Source organism: Phytophthora cinnamomi, assembly GCF_018691715.1.
Source record: "Phytophthora cinnamomi strain GKB4 chromosome Unknown Contig19, whole genome shotgun sequence".
NCBI classification, from domain to species: Eukaryota; Oomycota; class Peronosporomycetes; order Peronosporales; family Peronosporaceae; genus Phytophthora; species Phytophthora cinnamomi.
Genome location: NW_027150952.1, coordinates 1,473,536 through 1,493,211, shown reverse-complemented (window position 1 = coordinate 1,493,211; position 19,676 = coordinate 1,473,536). Strand labels below are relative to the sequence as shown.

The window sequence follows — 19,676 nt, the reverse complement described above, 5'->3', positions numbered from 1 at the left end:
TGCTCGAGACTCCAGCTACTGATGGGAGAAGCGTTGTGTTGGACGCCTTGTGGTGTGGGGGAAAGATGCGCTTCCTCAATCACCACTGCAATCCTAACTGCCGCTTTGAAGAGGTGCAAGTCGGGGGCAATCTCACGGTTGTGGCGGTGTCTCGCCGCGATATTCTTCCGGGCGAGGAAGTCACCGTTTCCTACGGCGACCAGCTTTGGTTTATCTGTCGCTGTGGATGGTGGGGCTGCCAGCACCGCCACCTGCAACACCTCTGAGGAGGAGCTCGTGCTCGTTGTTGCGAACGGCCAGCAGTTCAGTGCAAATTACTTGAACTTTGTATTGAGACCAGCGGTGCATATTACTTAGTCTTTGTATGACAGTCGGCCAGATATCGTTCTATACACATTTCAAATGATTTGTCTGCGTGCATTCTGGATTTTGCGGCCGAGGCAGAAGATGGGGAGGGTCGGTCGACTCGCGTTGTGTGGCCGGTAGATATGGTCTTGCTGCTAACATGATGTGCGTGTGGTTGCGTCGTACCTGCAGAAGGGTAGACAAACCGGCTACAGGAATTACAGTCACCATGAGATTATTACGCTTTGTCTGATTGTGAAGCAGCTCAAGCCGCTCGGTGGAAACGACTGGGAGCGGGTCAAGCGGGTGTACGACTTCAAACGCCCAAAAACCTGGCCTGAACGAGATTGTAACGGGGTTACACACACAAGTGACAACAGTCACTTGTGCACGATAACGGTCACAAGTGACAACTGTCGCTTGTGCATGACATTTGTCACTTATGGTTTAACAGATAAATATCTGTTAAAGGTTTTAGATACTTCCTCACATTGGTGTAAGACACACCGATGGATACATTGAAGTGGACCACCACAGTGAGTGGTCCACACATACCCAAAGATCCTATTGGTAGAAAGCAGCATCTTTCTACCAATCAGAGACATGCATATTAGCGGGGCTCTGACAGCCAGCCGCTGCCAACCCTTTCATAGATGATAAACAGTTTTTAGCAGATTTTAGAGGAAGATCAATTTACAAACAATACAGTTCTCATTTCACCTAATCTAAGTCACTTGGAATCCTTTTGTTACTTAACTTATATTTGTGTATTCAAATATAATTAACCTAAGTAATTACTAAGTACTTACGCTTCCTCATACACGTTGCGCAACGTGTAAGCTAAAGTAGTGAGTCAAGTTAGACCCACTACACCTGGTAGCACTTTGTAGTCCGTCCAACGACCGACTGCTTGACGTTCGTACGCGGTGTACGAACGCGGAGCCGAGAACCACATGAGCACGGAGGTGCCCATGGAGAGCTCCAACACGCCTGCAACGCATGTTGCACGCGCTGACTGCCCCACCTGTCTGACCCAGAGTGGGAGGCCCTCCAACGACTGTCAACAGTCATTGGAGAAGCGGCGATAGCTACAATGCTGCGTACGCTATCGCCGACGGAGCAACATGGTGTTGCTCTGGGATTCATCATGAAGGAGCAGCGTGACGCTGCTTCCTCAGTGACGGCGTCGTCAGGGACGACACCGCGTGCTCAACCATTAAAGTTGAGCGTAAGCAATTACGTGGGAAGAGAGGGCGAGCCTCTCCTCCGATGGCTTGTCGAACTCGACACAGCCATAGCGGCTCGACACATCGTCGACCCGCTGTCGAAGGTCGCGTTCGCCATGTCCTGCCTTGGCGGACGCGCAAGGAGTTGGGCGTATGGACGCCGACTCTCCGATCCTACGTGCTTCAGCACGTACGAAGTGTTCAAAGAGGAGCTCAAACAAGCGTTTGAGCCCCCGCAAACGAGTTCCGGTCGAGGGCGGAGTTCCTCGACCTTCAGCAGGGTAAGCATGACGTCCATGCTTACGCGCAGCGCGCACGATATTTGGTATCAAATATCGTGACTAACCCGATTGACGAGGCGACCAAGGTCGTCACGTTCATGAAGGGGCTTAGAGATGGGCCTGTGAAGACCTATCTCTTCCGAGAGTACCCGAGTACTCTCGAAGCTGCAATCACTCTTGCCATGCAAGAAGAGTTTAGCCTGCGGCAGGCTAAACTCCATGTAAACGTACCGAGGCCGCAACCGCGCCCGGTGGCGAGGACGGGAGGTCCGGAGCCAATGGACCTCTCGAGCGCAACAACTGCTGGTTACCAGCAGCAGGGAGGTAACGTGCGATGCTTCCGCTGCGGAAGGATCGGTCACTTTGCACGGGAGTGTACAGCTCCCATGCCCCCTGGAGGTGGCCGTCGTGGCGATGCTAGGCATCGCCGCGGACCAACAAAAAACGCGAACATCCAGTAGGCGCGGGGCGCCCTACTGGTAATGCAGTCGCGCGTGCCGACATCGGGCACGCGACACTGAGGACTGCAGTCCCCAGTGAGACCAGCTCTCACTGCAAGAAACAAGATGACAGGCCAAACCTAGTCATCTTGAAGGTTTACTCGAAGAGAGCGAGTGACTCTCTTCGAGCATTGGTAGACTCAGGCGCGTCGAACAACTTTGTTCGACTACGAAGCCTGTCAAGACTTGACTTCGAGGAGGTAGATACACCTCGAAGTCTTCTGGAAGTTCGATTGGCAACAGGTGCCATCGTGAAGACCGAGAAGCGCGTCGTGAACGTGCGCTTCTCGTACAAACAACGAGTGTTTGTCGAACACTTTATCGTCTTGGACCTGGACGATAAGTTTGACGTGGTAATGGGCATGCCGTGGCTTGCACGGCATGATCCGGTGATAGACTGGAAGAAGCGCACGCTCGTGCGCTTCGGCCGCGACAGCGGAACAGAGAGCGATGGCCCTGTTACCGCAGCGCGCACCAGCAGGTGCGCGCGGCTTACCAGTCGAGACAGCGCTTAATGCTGCTGTCCCGGAGTGCCCAAGAAGTGCGCGAGGGCGCGCACAAGTGAGACCCACGTCGGCAATGCTGCCGACGTCGGAAGAAAAAGATGTGTTGGTTCCGGGAACCAACACCCACGTTCAAGCGTGTAAGGGACAGTCCCTGACCCGAAGCGGTCAGGTCGACAACGACGCGTCGGCTCCGGGAGTCGACGCACCCTCGGTCATGAGGGGCTCCGCCAATGAATGGCGTCGAGGTGACGAAGGCGTGTCAACTACGAGAGTTGACGCTGCAAACAGTGCGGACGGTTGCAAACGTACCGCACTGACGCAATTACATGCTGTCGTGCAGCCGGGCTGCACGACGAAGCGCTCATGCGATCAAGCCGGGCTTGATATCGCGCGCCCGCAGACAGGTTCTGCCGGCGAACGGACACTACCGTGCAGCCGGGCTGCACGAAGGAAAATGCGGTCAAGCCGGGCTTGATACCGCGCGCCCGCGGACAGGGTCCGCCGGCGAACGACTGTCCACGGCCGGGCCTGGACAAGGAGAACAACTGTGCGGAGCCGGGCTCCGCACAACAAGAAGACGGCGCAAGCGGAAAACGCTGCGCAAGTCTCGGTCCGGGACCGAGACGCAACAAGAGCAGTCTGCTGGGCAGACTGCGGCGGTGACGCCGAATGTCAAGACGCTAAGCGTCTTGACGCGCACCGATACTGGATACCAGTATCGTGACATGGAACCCGCTAGTCCTCCGACGACGGCGTCGGAGTTGACATCGCTTCCAGCCATGAGCTGGAAGCGCTTCACGCGCGACTTGCACGATGGACGCATCGAGCAAGTCTGCGTTCTTTCGGACAGCGAAAGAACGGCGAGCGAGAGCGAATAGCTGAGGCAGCTCTTCATGGGAAGTACCACTGAGAGTGAAGACACTCTCAGTGCGAAGACGAAGCGAGAGCGCTTCGAGGAACAAGGTTGGGACTCGCTGAAGTCGAGTCCCTATTACGAATTGTTGAGGGAGTACAAAGACGTACTCCCGGAAGACATTCCTGCGGAGCTTCCGCAGGATAAAGGCATTCAGCACGAGATTGATCTCGTGCCGGGCACGAAGTACTGTGTCACGCGGCAGTGGCCACTGCCGCGAGAGCAAGTGAAAGCGATCGACGACTTCTTTGAAAGTCGTCGTAAAGCAGGACAAGTGCGGGAATCAAAGTCCCCGCACAGTGCGCCGACGTTCTGTGTCAAAAAAGCCACAGGGCGGATGGCGCATCGTTCATGCCTACAACAAGCTGAACGATGCGACGGTACCGGCGCAGACGCCGATACCGCGAAAAGATGTTATCATCGATTCGATGGCCGGGAGCACCGTTTACAGTGCTCTCGACTTGCGAGATGGATTTTATCAAATCCTAATGCGTGAGAGCGATATCCCTCTCACGGCAGTGAGCACGCCAAGCGGCATGCTCTGGGAATGGCTAGTAATGCCACAGGGGCTTAAGAACGCCCCTGCGACTTTCAACAGGTGCGTGACGCACTTGTTGCGCTCGGTGCGCGACTTCGCACCGAGCTACTTCGATGATGTGTTCACCCACAGCCGAGCTGTGGACGGGAAGACTTCGACGTAGAGATGCACAGGGTGCATCTCCGGAAGCTCACTTGAGCTTATGCGAAAGCATAAGCTCTATGCGAACCTGAAGAAGTGTATCTTCGGGGCGAGCGAGATACCCGTCCTCGGGTGTCTCGTAGGGAAGAATGGTGTTCGCCCTGACCCGGAAAAGGTCAGAGTGATAAATGAATGGCCAACGCCTTCAAGTGTCAAGGAACTGAGGCAGTTCCTTGGCCACGTACTTGTGCAAGTACGTGGAGGATTATGCGGGCAAGATCCGCCCGCTGTCACAGCTTCTTAAGAAAGAAGCTGTGTGGAATGGACACCCGATTGCCAAAGGCATTCGATGCAGTCAAGCGGGGCTTGACTGAGGCGCCGATCCTGGCAGTGGCTGACCAAGATCGCCCATTTCACGTAGTGTGTGACGCATCCGATTTCGCGATCGGATGCGCGTTGATGCAGCACGATCACGAGGGCCGTGATCGTGTCGTCTATTACCAGTCGCGTCAGCTGAAAGCAGCTGAGCGTAATTATCCGGTACATGACAAGGAACTCCTTGCCATGAAATATGCACTCGCAAAGTTCCGAGTGTATCTACTTGGAAGTAGATCATTTGTGGTCTACACCGACCATGCTTCACTGCGCACCGCAGTGAAGTCACCCCACATATCACAAAGAATGGCGAGATGGCTCTCATTCTTTGCGGAGTATAACTTCCGGGTCGAATACAAACCCGGAAGATTGAACGTGGTGGCCGACGCGTTATCACGTCGGCCGGACTATGCAGAAGCTGTTGACGTCAATGCCATTGACGCCATGCGATCGAGCAAACCCACATCATCTCTGTTGGATGATGTGAAGGCCGCGTACGCGCACGACGCGGACGCGAAGCTCTTGCTGGCCTATGGCACAGCGCCTTCTGACAAGTCCCGTCAGAAGCTGCCCAAGCACCTTCGAGCGCGTGCACACCGCTTTCGTGTGCACGACGGACTGCTACTCTACAACGCAGTCGACGACAACGCGGATCGCGTTGTCGTGCCAAATGACCATGACCTGCGACTCAGGATCATGTACGAGTATCATGATGCCCCGTCTGCGGGACATCTCGGACGTGAGAAGACATACGTCCTTCTCACGCGTGACTTCTACTGGAACCACCAGTACAAGTGGGTGCGCAAGTACGTCCGTGCTTGCGAAATGTGCCAACGCGTAAAGCCTGCGCCGTTTGCGCAGGCTCCATTACAATCACTACCGACTCCGTCGGAGTGTTGGAAGTCCATGTCATTGGACTTCATCTTTGGTCTTCCCCCGGATAGCGGAGGGAACACCGGTGTTGTGGTCTTCGTCGACCGTTTCAGCAAGATGGTACATCTTGCTGCGGTGCCGGCAGAAGTGACCGCGAAGCAGACGGCCCGTCTGCTCGTCGACATGGTGTTCAAACACCATGGCATGCCGTCCGACATCGTGTCGGACAGAGACCCGCGCTTCACAGCGCACCTGTGGCAAGAAGTGTTTACACTTCTTGGGAGCCAACTTTCCATGTCGACTGCGGATCATCCGCAGACGGACGGTCAAACCGAGCGCGTGAATCGCGTGCTCGTCGATATGTTGAAGAGCTACGCTCACTCGTTCCAATACTGGAGCGAGTGCTTATCGATGGCAGAGTTTGCCATCAATAACTCAGTGCATGCCTCGACTGGGCATACACCGTTCTACGTGAATGCCATGCGGCATCCACGTCTGCCGAGTTTACTCGGAGTGGTGGCTCCCTCTTTAAGTGGGGGAGGATCTACGACTGCAACACAGCAGTCGCAAAAAGCCGCTGACACTTGCACAGTGTCAGCCGCGACAACAAGGACCAAGACAACCAGGTCTGCGCGTGGCGCAGACCTTGGCAGAAGAACCAACGGTCAGCGCAGTGCGCTGACCCCCAGAATAGGAAAACGAGTCTGTGCAGAGCACAGACTCCACAAGAACAAGGACCACGGGTCTGCGCCCTGCGCAGACACCGCGAAGAACCACGCAGAGGCCGGGCCTCTTGCGGAGAGCGAGCTGAACGAGTTCAGCTCGGATGCGATTGACTTTATCAATAAAAGACAAGCCGTAATTCGGTTTGTCCAGGACACGATTGCAGCTTCTGTGGATAAACAGAAGCTGAACGCCGATAATATTGGCAGGGCAACACAAATGAATTCAACGTGAATTCATTGGTTTTGTTATCTACTCAAAACCTGCCCAAACATGCAGTTTCAGTTTCGGAGCAAGCAAGCTTGCTCCGCGCTTCATCGGGCCATTCACGGTGATGGCACGCCACGGTAACGCATACACGCTAGACATACCGTCTAGCATGCGGCTCCACCCGACATTTTATGTCGGGCGGTTAAAGCTCATACTTCCAACACGAGCCAAGTGGCTCGTCTGACCCGAAGAGACAGACTCGACAGGAAACCCTCTCCAGCGCGTAGTCGCGCTGGAGCAGTTAATACAGTCGGGCCTACAGCCCGGCCGGCACGTTCAAGGCGGTCTGGGGAGACCGCCAGAGCCGGGACACGAAGGAACAGAGCGGCAACCGCCGCGCTCTGAAAGTACTCCACGACCGTCACTTGGTCGTGGAGCAACACGAGATGAAGGTCAACACGGCGTTGACCATCGGAGCGTGTTTCCACCACCTCCGCCACCGCTACGAGACGCACGCGGAGAAATTCGCTGGATCGTCCAGCGAATTGTTGATCATAGGAAAATAATCCGAGGTCCGGATTGTTTTCGCATTCGTTGGAGAGGTTTCCCTCCCCAACACGACACGTGGGAACCACGGAACGTCCTTATGGAAGACGTTCCGGACATGGTGAAGGAGTACGAAACCCAACACGCACTACCAGCAAGAAGGTAGTGCGAGCGCTGTAGTAATCTACAACGCCTGACGACTCGCGTGCTAGATAATTAGCACGGAGATCATTGAAGCTCTCAGGTATACATATAGTATACCTGTTGTGGTCGCGGTTGCTAATATGCACCGCCACCTGGACGGACAGTGCGCACGGCGCACGGACACCAGCCTCCACCGCAACAGCGTGGAGTTGCTAATACTTGCCACTTCGAGAAGGACTCGAAGTGCTTTGGCGCTTGCTTACCCGATCACGGTAAGCAACAGAAATTCGCTTAGAGATGTCGACGCATAGACGTGGTCGACATCGAAGAATCGTACACAGACACTGTGTTGTCTGTCCCCGTGGTAGCGGCGCACCTCGCGCTACCGCGCATTGTACACAGCAACAGAGAGTTTACACTCTGTTGCAATGGTGGTCTTCAGCTTGATCGTGCTCATTGCGGATGAGCACGGAAACCCTCAGCACAAAACAATTGACGAGCAGTCAATATTAATTGACGTGTCGAGGCCGACACGTCTAAGCTTAACGGGGGGGATGGTGTAACGGGGTTACACACACAAGTGACAACAGTCACTTGTGCACGATAACAGTCTGAAGTGACAACTGTCGCTTGTGCATGACATTGTCACTTATGGTTTAACAGATAAATATCTGTTAAAGGTTTTAGATACTTCCTCACATTGGTGTAAGACACATCAATGGATACATTGAAGTGGGCCACCACAATTAGTGGTCCACACATACCCAAAGATCCTATTGGTAGAAAGCAGCATCTTTCTATCAATCAGAGTCATGCATATTAGCGGGGCTCTGACAGCCAGCCGCTGTCAACCCTTTCATAGATGATAAACAGTTTTTAGCAGATTTTAGAGGAAGATCAATTCACAAACAATACAGTTCTCATTTTACCTTAAACTACCTACTCGGTGTTTTATTTGATTTATATTATACTTGTGGACTCAAGTATAATTAATTCAAATTATTAATAAACTCCTACACTTCCTCACACATGTAGCGCAACGTGTAAGCTAAAGTAGTGAGCCAAAGTAGGCCCACTACAGAGATGCTGACACGCTCAAGCGCAAGTTTAAGGAACCTGGCGGGGACAGCCAAGCCAACGGGCAAAGCCAAAATGCCAGTTCACATCGCGTTGGCAAAAGCCGCGAAGCGAGAGATGGAAGAGCATACATCCGTGAACACTATGAGTGATGGTCTTGACGACGGTGCTGACGACGCCGAACTCCTGCAGCGTGTGTCCGAGGCCGTTCGTGCCGAGGCTGATCGTACAATGAAGCAGATGGGGAACGCAGGAAGGTCCCAGCGTGGATCGAATGGAGACGATGTGTCCTCAAGCGAGGAGGAAGCTGACGGAGACTCACTGCTGGTAGAGGGCAATTTGCAAGACGGCGATGTTCAACACAGACCTGTGGGTGTCGCTCAAGAACCTGATGACGGACAGATGAAAAGACTGCCCTCCGTTTCTGGTATAATCACCCGTCGAGACGGCTCCACCATTGATGCGGCGTATGTGTTGAGTTGGATCTCTCCGACGAGTCGTCTGCCGGAGAAGACGACAGTGAAGAGAAGTCCGACCAGGTCGTACACGACGAGGCATCTACGAGCGGGGTTTGCGGTGCCTTGACCCCAGGTGCTTCTGCGACCACAGCAGGTCCTCCGGTAGATCTAACTCGAACACCGTCGACGCCGACCAGCGCACCATCCCGAAAACCGACAGGAAGACCCAAGGGATCTATAGTCGGTCACCTCCCGACGGTAACAAGCCCTTCGCGGGAGCCCCTTCGGCGTGATCCATCCAAAGCTGCAGCTGACGCCAGAGAGAAGCAGGCAAACCCGAAGAAGTCGGCATCGTCCGCTCGCTTAGGCGGCCAGGATCTACGTGTTTTCCGAGACAACATCACCCAGTTCGCAAAGCGATCAGCGAGCGAGGCAACAGCGCTATCAGCAGAAAACACATACGGCAAGACGAAACGTGTCCGAACTGCTCGTAAGTTGAGCGAGCTCGAAAAACGCCTAACCAACGTGGAGCAGATGCAGCAATCAGGTCGCAGCGACATAATAGAGATGATGTTGCTGCTTCGGGAGGACTCGGACCGGAAAGAGGCGGCGGAGGAGAAGCGGCGCTGCGAAGAACGACGCGAGCGTTTGGAAGCCGAGAAGCGTGACCGAGACGAACGAGACCGCGTCCGCCGTGAAGAACACGAGGCAGCAGAGAATCGGCGACTGCGAGAGCTCGACGCCGCTCAAGTTGAACGCGAGGAGCGCTACAGGGTGGAAAGTGCCGCCCAAAAGCTGAAGGCGGAGCAATGGCAGCAAGAGCACAAAGAGAACCGACGTCGCTACGAACAGTGACTCGACCTCGACCGAGAGGAAGCCAAGAACCGCCACAAAGAGATGATGCTCTTGTTCTCATCCATGCAAAAGAAGTGAAGAGGGCTTTGACATCAACTGCGTTGTTTTCGTTTAAAAAAACTAGTTACTGGTTATCGTCAATTCCGTAAAAAAAATGTTGCTCGTATCTGGCTTATTTCTAGTGATCGCACGCGAAAGTTAGACAGCCTGAACAGGTTGTCGAGACGCAATGCGCGCTTGCTCTTGTCGGGGGGGGGGGGGGGGGGGTAGAGGCAGCAGAAGCCTCTTGTAAACTTTCTCAACTGACCCCATTCCCCATTCTGCTGCTTGACGAATTGAAGTGATCGCTGCGGACAAAATTTGTGCAGATTCCCGCACAGAAGGAATCAGCCGGCCCAAATCGCCCTCCTTCAGTGGTGTTAGGATTCGTCCTGTCATGCGACCGGAGCAAGGGAAAGCGCTGTCAGCAACAACGCCATACCTCATGTCTGGGCAAAGATCTGGATTCATGAGGTTCTCTCGAAACTCCACGCAATTCTCGGCATCGTTCCAGCTGCCCGGGCAATTGTGTCGTGCCCAGACAATGAGCCCATCGGCACCAAAACAGAGTGTTCCGGACACGAAGACGTCGTGCAGCCACCCGTTGTAGAAGGCGTTTTGAACGTCTGGATCCGCTTGTAACGGGGTTACACGTACAAGTGGCTGCAAGCCACTTGTGAATTTAACAGATAGGTTATCTGTTAAACGTTTTTGGATACTTCCTCACATTGGTGTAAGACACACCGATGGATACATTGAAGTGGACCACCACAGTGAGTGGTCCACACATACCCAAAGATCCTATTGGTAGAAAGCAGCATCTTTCTACCAATCAGAGACATGCATATTAGCGGGGCTCTGACAGCCAGCCGCTGCCAACCCTTTCATAGATGATAAACAGTTTTTAGCAGATTTTAGAGGAAGATCAATTTACAAACAATACAGTTCTCATTTCACCTAATCTAAGTCACTTGGAATCCTTTTGTTACTTAACTTATATTTGTGTATTCAAATATAATTAACCTAAGTAATTACTAAGTACTTACGCTTCCTCATACACGTAGCGCAACGTGTAAGCTAAAATAGTGAGTCAAGTTAGACCCACTACACCTGGTAGCACTTGTAGTCCGTCCAACGACCGACTGCTTGACGTTCGTACGCGGTGTACGAACGCGGAGCCGAGAACCACATGAGCACGGAGGTGCCCATGGAGAGCTCCAACACGCCTGCAACGCATGTTGCACGCGCTGACTGCCCCACCTGTCTGACCCAGAGTGGAGGCCCTCCAACGACTGTCAACAGTCATTGGAGAAGCGGCGATAGCTACAATGCTGCGTACGCTATCGCCGACGGAGCAACATGGTGTTGCTCTGGGATTCATCATGAAGGAGCAGCGTGACGCTGCTTCCTCAGTGACGGCGTCGTCAGGGACGACACCGCGTGCTCAACCATTAAAGTTGAGCGTAAGCAATTACGTGGGAAGAGAGGGCGAGCCTCTCCTCCGATGGCTTGTCGAACTCGACACAGCCATAGCGGCTCGACACATCGTCGACCCGCTGTCGAAGGTCGCGTTCGCCATGTCCTGCCTTGGCGGACGCGCAAGGAGTTGGGCGTATGGACGCCGACTCTCCGATCCTACGTGCTTCAGCACGTACGAAGTGTTCAAAGAGGAGCTCAAACAAGCGTTTGAGCCCCGCAAAACGAGTTCCGGTCGAGGGCGGAGTTCCTCGACCTTCAGCAGGGTAAGCATGACGTCCATGCTTACGCGCAGCGCGCACGATATTTGGTATCAAATATCGTGACTAACCAATTGACGAGGCGACCAAGGTCGTCACGTTCATGAAGGGGCTTAGAGATGGGCCTGTGAAGACCTATCTCTCCCGAGAGTACCGAGTACTCTCGAAGCTGCAATCACTCTTGCCATGCAAGAAGAGTTTAGCCTGCGGCAGGCTAAACTCCATGTAAACGTACCGAGGCCGCAACCGCGCCCGGTAGCGAGGACGGGAGGTCCGGAGCCAATGGACCTCTCGAGCGCAACAACTGCTGGTTACCAGCAGCAGGGAGGTAACGTGCGATGCTTCCGCTGCGGAAGGATCGGTCACTGCACGGGAGTGTACAGCTCCCATGCCCCTGGAGGTGGCCGTCGTGGCGATGCTAGGCATCGCCGCGGACCAACAAAAACGCGAACATCCAGTAGGCGCGGGGCGCCCTACTGGTAATGCAGTCGCGCGTGCCGACATCGGGCACGCGACACTGAGACTGCAGCCCCCAGTGAGACCAGCTCTCACTGCAAGAAACAAGATGACAGGCCAAACCTAGTCATCTTGAGGTTTACTCGAAGAGAGCGAGTGACTCTCTTCGAGCATTGGTAGACTCAGGCGCGTCGAACAACTTTGTTCGACTACGAAGCCTGTCAAGACTTGACTTCGAGGAGGTAGATACACCTCGAAGTCTTCTGAAGATTCGATTGGCAACAGGTGCCATCGTGAAGACCGAGAAGCGCGTCGTGAACGTGCGCTTCTCGTACAAACAACGAGTGTTTGTCGAACACTTTATCGTCTTGGACCTGGACGATAAGTTTGACGTGGTAATGGGCATGCCGTGGCTTGCACGGCATGATCCGGTGATAGACTGGAAGAAGCGCACGCTCGTGCGCTTCGGCCGCGACAGCGGAACAGAGAGCGATGGCCCTGTTACCGCAGCGCGCACCAGCAGGTGCGCGCGGCTCTCAGTCGAGACAGCGCTTTATGCTGCTGTCCCGGAGTGCCAAGAAGTGCGCGAGGGCGCGCACAAGTGAGACCCACGTCGGCAATGCTGCCGACGTCGGAAGATGTGTTGGTTCCGGGAACCAACACCCACGTTCAAGCGTGTAGGGACAGTCCCTGACCCGAAGCGGTCAGGTCGACAACGACGCGTCGGCTCCGGGAGTCGACGCACCCTCGGTCATGAGGGGCTCCGCCAATGAATGGCGTCGAGGTGACGAAGGCGTGTCAACTCCGGGAGTTGACGCTACAAACAGTGCGGACGGTTGCAAACGTACCGCACTGACGCAATTTGCATGCTGTCGTGCAGCCGGGCTGCACGCCGAAGCGCCATGCGATCAAGCCGGGCTTGATATCGCGCGCCTCAGACAGGGTCTGCCGGCGAAGAGACACATTTCCGTGCAGCCGGGTTGCACGAAGGAAAATGCGGTCAAGCCGGGCTTGATACCGCGCGCCCGCGGACAGGGTCCGCCGGCGAACGACTGTCCACGGCCGGGCCTGGACAAGAAGAACAACTGTGCGGGGCCGGGCTCCGCACAACAAGAAGACGGCGCAAGCGGAAAACGCTGCGCAAGTCTCGGTCCGGGACCGAGACGCAACAAGAGCAGTCTGCTGGGCAGACTGCGGCGGTGACGCCGAATGTCAAGACGCTAAGCGTCTTGACGCGCACCGATACTGGATACCAGTATCGTGACATGGAACCCGCTAGTCCTCCGACGACGGCGTCGGAGTTGACATCGCTTCCAGCCATGAGCTGGAAGCGCTTCACGCGACTTGCACGATGGACGCATCGAGCAAGTCTGCGTTCTTCGGACAGCGAAAGAACGGCGAGCGAGAGCGAAGAGCTGAGGCAGCTCTTCATGGGAAGTACCACTGAGAGTGAAGACACTCTCAGTGCGAAGACGAAGCGAGAGCGCTTCGAGGAACAAGGTTGGGACTCGCTGAAGTCGAGTCCCTATTACGAATTGTTGAGGGAGTACAAAGACGTACTCCCGGAAGACATTCCTGCGGAGCTTCCGCAGGATAAAGGCATTCAGCACGAGATTGATCTCGTGCCGGGCACGAAGTACTGTGTCACGCGGCAGTGGCCACTGCCGCGAGAGCAAGTGAAAGCGATCGACGACTTCTTTGAAAGTCGTCGTAAAGCAGGACAAGTGCGGGAATCAAAGTCCCCGCACAGTGCGCCGACGTTCTGTGTCAAAAGCCACAGGGCGGATGGCGCATCGTTCATGCCTACAACAAGCTGAACGATGCGACGGTACCGGCGCAGACGCCGATACCGCGAAAAGATGTTATCATCGATTCGATGGCCGGGAGCACCGTTTACAGTGCTCTCGACTTGCGAGATGGATTTTATCAAATCCTAATGCGTGAGAGCGATATCCCTCTCACGGCAGTGAGCACGCCAAGCGGCATGCTCTGGGAATGGCTAGTAATGCCACAGGGGCTTAAGAACGCCCCTGCGACTTTCAACAGGTGCGTGACGCACTTGTTGCGCTCGGTGCGCGACTTCGCACCGAGCTACTTCGATGATGTGTTCATCCACAGCCGAGCTGTGGACGGGAAGACCGACGTAGAGATGCACAGGGTGCATCTCCGGAAACTACTTGAGCTTATGCGAAAGCATAAGCTCTATGCGAACCTGAAGAAGTGTATCTTCGGGGCGAGCGAGATACCCGTCCTCGGGTGTCTCGTAGGGAAGAATGGTGTTCGCCCTGACCCGGAAAAGGTCAGAGTGATAAATGAATGGCCAACGCCTTCAAGTGTCAAGGAACTGAGGCAGTTCCTTGGCCACGTACTTGTGCAAGTACGTGGAGGATTATGCGGGCAAGATCCGCCCGCTGTCACAGCTTCTTAAGAAAGAAGCTGTGTGGAATTAGACACCCGATTGCCAAAGGCATTCGATGCAGTCAAGCGGGGCTTGACTGAGGCGCCGATCCTGGCAGTGGCTGACCAAGATCGCCCATTTCACGTAGTGTGTGACGCATCCGATTTCGCGATCGGATGCGCGTTGATGCAGCACGATCACGAGGGCCGTGATCGTGTCGTCTATTACCAGTCGCGTCAGCTGAAAGCAGCTGAGCGTAATTATCCGGTACATGACAAGGAACTCCTTGCCATGAAATATGCACTCGCAAAGTTCCGAGTGTATCTACTTGGAAGTAGATCATTTGTGGTCTACACCGACCATGCTTCACTGCGCACCGCAGTGAAGTCACCCCACATATCACAAAGAATGGCGAGATGGCTCTCATTCTTTGCGGAGTATAACTTCCGGGTCGAATACAAACCCGGAAGATTGAACGTGGTGGCCGACGCGTTATCACGTCGGCCGGACTATGCAGAAGCTGTTGACGTCAATGCCATTGACGCCATGCGATCGAGCAAACCCACATCATCTCTGTTGGATGATGTGAAGGCCGCGTACGCGCACGACGCGGACGCGAAGCTCTTGCTGGCCTATGGCACAGCGCCTTCTGACAAGTCCCGTCAGAAGCTGCCCAAGCACCTTCGAGCGCGTGCACACCGCTTTCGTGTGCACGACGGACTGCTACTCTACAACGCAGTCGACGACAACGCGGATCGCGTTGTCGTGCCAAATGACCATGACCTGCGACTCAGGATCATGTACGAGTATCATGATGCCCCGTCTGCGGGACATCTCGGACGTGAGAAGACATACGTCCTTCTCACGCGTGACTTCTACTGGAACCACCAGTACAAGTGGGTGCGCAAGTACGTCCGTGCTTGCGAGGTATGCCAACGCGTAAAGCCTGCGCCATTCGCGCAGGCTCCATTACAATCACTACCGACTCCGTCGGAGTGTTGGAAGTCCATGTCATTGGACTTCATCTTTGGTCTTCCCCCGGATAGCGGAGGGAACACCGGTGTTGTGGTCTTCGTCGACCGTTTCAGCAAGATGGTACATCTTGCTGCGGTGCCGGCAGAAGTGACCGCGAAGCAGACGGCCCGTCTGCTCGTCGACATGGTGTTCAAACACCATGGCATGCCGTCCGACATCGTGTCGGACAGAGACCCGCGCTTCACAGCGCACCTGTGGCAAGAAGTGTTTACACTTCTTGGGAGCCAACTTTCCATGTCGACTGCGGATCATCCGCAGACGGACGGTCAAACCGAGCGCGTGAATCGCGTGCTCGTCGATATGTTGAAGAGCTACGCTCACTCGTTCCAATACTGGAGCGAGTGCTTATCGATGGCAGAGTTTGCCATCAATAACTCAGTGCATGCCTCGACTGGGCATACACCGTTCTACGTGAATGCCATGCGGCATCCACGTCTGCCGAGTTTACTCGGAGTGGTGGCTCCCTCTTTAAGTGGGGGAGGATCTACGACTGCAACACAGCAGTCGCAAAAAGCCGCTGACACTTGCACAGTGTCAGCCGCGACAACAAGGACCAAGACAACCAGGTCTGCGCGTGGCGCAGACCTTGGCAGGAAGAACCAACGGTCAGCGCAGTGCGCTGACCCCCAGAACAAGGAAAACGAGTCTGTGCAGAGCACAGACTCCACAAGGAACAAGGACCACGGGTCTGCGCCCTGCGCAGACACCGCGAAGAACCACGCAGAGGCCGGGCCTCTTGCGGAGAGCGAGCTGAACGAGTTCAGCTCGGATGCGATTGACTTTATCAATAAAAGACAAGCCGTAATTCGGTTTGTCCAGGACACGATTGCAGCTTCTGTGGATAAACAGAAGCTGAACGCCGATAATATTGGCAGGGGCAACACAAATGAATTCAACGTGAATTCATTGGTTTTGTTATCTACTCAAAACCTGCCCAAACATGCAGTTTCGGATTTCGGAGCAAGCAAGCTTGCTCCGCGCTTCATCGGGCCATTCACGGTGATGGCACGCCACGGTAACGCATACACGCTAGACATACCGTCTAGCATGCGGCTCCACCCGACATTTTATGTCGGGCGGTTAAAGCCATACTTCCAACACGAGCCAAGTGGCTCGTCTGACCCGAAGAGACAGACTCGACAGGGGAAACCCTCTCCAGCGCGTAGTCGCGCTGGAGCAGTTAATACAGTCGGGCCTACAGCCCGGCCGGCACGTTCAAGGCGGTCTGGGAGACCGCCAGAGCCGGGACACGAAGGAACAGAGCGGCAACCGCCGCGCTCTGAAAGTACTCCACGACCGTCACTTGGTCGTGGAGCAACACGAGATGAAGGTCAACACGGCGTTGACCATCGGAGCGTGTTTCCACCACCTCCGCCACCGCTACGAGACGCACGCGGAGAAATTCGCTGGATCGTCCAGCGAATTGTTGATCATAGGAAAATAATCCGAGGTCCGGATTGTTTTCGCATTCGTTGGAGAGGTTTCCCTCCCCAACACGACACGTGGGAACCACGGAACGTCCTTATGGAAGACGTTCCGGACATGGTGAAGGAGTACGAAACCCAACACGCACTACCAGCAAGAAGGTAGTGCGAGCGCTGTAGTAATCTACAACGCCTGACGACTCGCGTGCTAGATAATTAGCACGGAGATCATTGAAGCTCTCAGGTATACATATAGTATACCTGTTGTGGTCGCGGTTGCTAATATGCACCGCCACCTGGACGGACAGTGCGCACGGCGCACGGACACCAACCTCCACCGCAACAGCGTGGAGTTGCTAATACTGCCACTTCGAGAAGGACTCGAAGTGCTTTGGCGCTTGCTTACCCGATCACGGTAAGCAACAGAAATTCGCTTAGAGATGTCGACGCATAGACGTGGTCGACATCGAAGAATCGTACACAGACACTGTGTTGTCTGTCCCCGTGGTAGCGGCGCACCTCGCGCTACCGCGCATTGTACACAGCAACAGAGAGTTTACACTCTGTTGCAATGGTGGTCTTCAGCTTGATCGTGCTCATTGCGGATGAGCACGGAAACCCTCAGCACAAAACAATTGACGAGCAGTCAATATTAATTGACGTGTCGAGGCCGACACGTCTAAGCTTAACGGGGGGATGGTGTAACGGGGTTACACACACAAGTGACAACAGTCACTTGTGCACGATAACGGTCACAAGTGACAACTGTCGCTTGTGCATGACATTTGTCACTTATGGTTTAACAGATAAATATCTGTTAAAGGTTTTAGATACTTCCTCACATTGGTGTAAGACACATCAATGGATACATTGAAGTGGGCCACCACAATTAGTGGTCCACACATACCCAAAGATCCTATTGGTAGAAAGCAGCATCTTTCTATCAATCAGAGTCATGCATATTAGCGGGGCTCTGACAGCCAGCCGCTGTCAACCCTTTCATAGATGATAAACAGTTTTTAGCAGATTTTAGAGGAAGATCAATTCACAAACAATACAGTTCTCATTTTACCTTAAACTACCTACTCGGTGTTTTATTTGATTTATATTATACTTGTGGACTCAAGTATAATTAATTCAAATTATTAATAAACTCCTACACTTCCTCACACATGTAGCGCAACGTGTAAGCTAAAGTAGTGAGCCAAAGTAGGCCCACTACAGAGATGCTGACACGCTCAAGCGCAAGTTTAAGGACCTGGCGGGGACAGCCAAGCCAACGGGCAAAGCCAAAATGCCAGTTCACATCGCGTTGGCAAAAGCCGCGAAGCGAGAGATGGAAGAGCATACATCCGTGAACACTATGAGTGATGGTCTTGACGACGGTGCTGACGACGCCGAACTCCTGCAGCGTGTGTCCGAGGCCGTTCGTGCCGAGGCTGATCGTACAATGAAGCAGATGGGGAACGCAGGAAGGTCCCAGCGTGGATCGAATGGAGACGATGTGTCCTCAAGCGAGGAGGAAGCTGACGGAGACTCACTGCTGGTAGAGGGCAATTTGCAAGACGGCGATGTTCAACACAGACCTGTGGGTGTCGCTCAAGAACCTGATGACGGACAGATGAAAAGACTGCCCTCCGTTTCTGGTATAATCACCCGTCGAGACGGCTCCACCATTGATGCGGCGTATGTGTTGAGTTGGATCTCTCCGACGAGTCGTCTGCCGGAGAAGACGACAGTGAAGAGAAGTCCGACCAGGTCGTACACGACGAGGCATCTACGAGCGGGGTTTGCGGTGCCTTGACCCCAGGTGCTTCTGCGACCACAGCAGGTCCTCCGGTAGATCTAACTCGAACACCGTCAACGCCGACCAGCGCACCATCCCGAAAACCGACAGGAAGACCCAAGGGATCTATAGTCGGTCACCTCCCGACGGTAACAAGCCCTTCGCGGGAGCCCCTTCGGCGTGATCCATCCAAAGCTGCAGCTGACGCCAGAGAGAAGCAGGCAAACCCGAAGAAGTCGGCATCGTCCGCTCGCTTAGGCGGCCAGGATCTACGTGTTTTCCGAGACAACATCACCCAGTTCGCAAAGCGATCAGCGAGCGAGGCAACAGCGCTATCAGCAGAAAACACATACGGCAAGACGAAACGTGTCCGAACTGCTCGTAAGTTGAGCGAGCTCGAAAAACGCCTAACCAACGTGGAGCAGATGCAGCAATCAGGTCGCAGCGACATAATAGAGATGATGTTGCTGCTTCGGGAGGACTCGGACCGGAAAGAGGCGGCGGAGGAGAAGCGGCGCTGCGAAGAACGACGCGAGCGTTTGGAAGCCGAGAAGCGTGACCGAGACGAACGAGACCGCGTCCGCCGTGAAGAACACGAGGCAGCAGAGAATCGGCGACAGCGAGAGCTCGACGCCGCTAAAGTTGAACGCGAGGAGCGCTACAGGGTGGAAAGTGCCGCCCAAAAGCTGAAGGCGGAGCAATGGCAGCAAGAGCACAAAGAGAACCGACGTCGCTACGAACAGTGACTCGACCTCGACCGAGAGGAAGCCAAAAACCGCCACAAAGAGATGATGCTCTTGTTCTCATCCATGCAAAAGAAGTGAAGAGGGCTTTGACATCAACTGCGTTGTTTTCGTTTAAAAAAACTAGTTACTGGTTATCGTCAATTCCGTAAAAAAATGTTGTTCGTATCTGGCTTATTTCTAGTGATCGCACGCGAAAGTTAGACAGCCTGAACAGGTTGTCGAGACGCAATGCGCGCTTGCTCTTGTCGGGGGGGGGGGGGGGGGTAGAGGCAGCAGAAGCCTCTTGTAAACTTTCTCAACTGACCCCATTCCCCATTCTGCTGCTTGACGAATTGAAGTGATCGC

At 54.4% G+C, this 19,676-nt stretch overlaps 2 protein-coding genes across 2 annotated transcripts; both read left to right on the top strand.

Annotated features, from left to right (window-relative positions):
- Nucleotides 1–8,515: 8,515 nt before the first annotated feature.
- On the top strand, nucleotides 8,516–9,711 carry IUM83_13137 (uncharacterized protein; the record flags this gene model as incomplete). Its single annotated transcript, XM_067937796.1, has 2 exons — nucleotides 8,516–8,767; nucleotides 8,878–9,711. The coding sequence occupies 2 exons, from the start codon at nucleotides 8,516–8,518 to the stop codon at nucleotides 9,709–9,711; spliced, it is 1,086 nt and encodes a 361-aa protein (XP_067795863.1).
- An 8,424-nt stretch (nucleotides 9,712–18,135) lies between these two features.
- On the top strand, nucleotides 18,136–19,331 carry IUM83_13136 (uncharacterized protein; the record flags this gene model as incomplete). The annotated part of the gene is made up of 2 exons (XM_067937795.1): nucleotides 18,136–18,387; nucleotides 18,498–19,331. 2 exons carry the CDS (start codon nucleotides 18,136–18,138, stop codon nucleotides 19,329–19,331), a joined length of 1,086 nt encoding a protein of 361 aa, XP_067795862.1.
- Nucleotides 19,332–19,676: the final 345 nt, after the last annotated feature.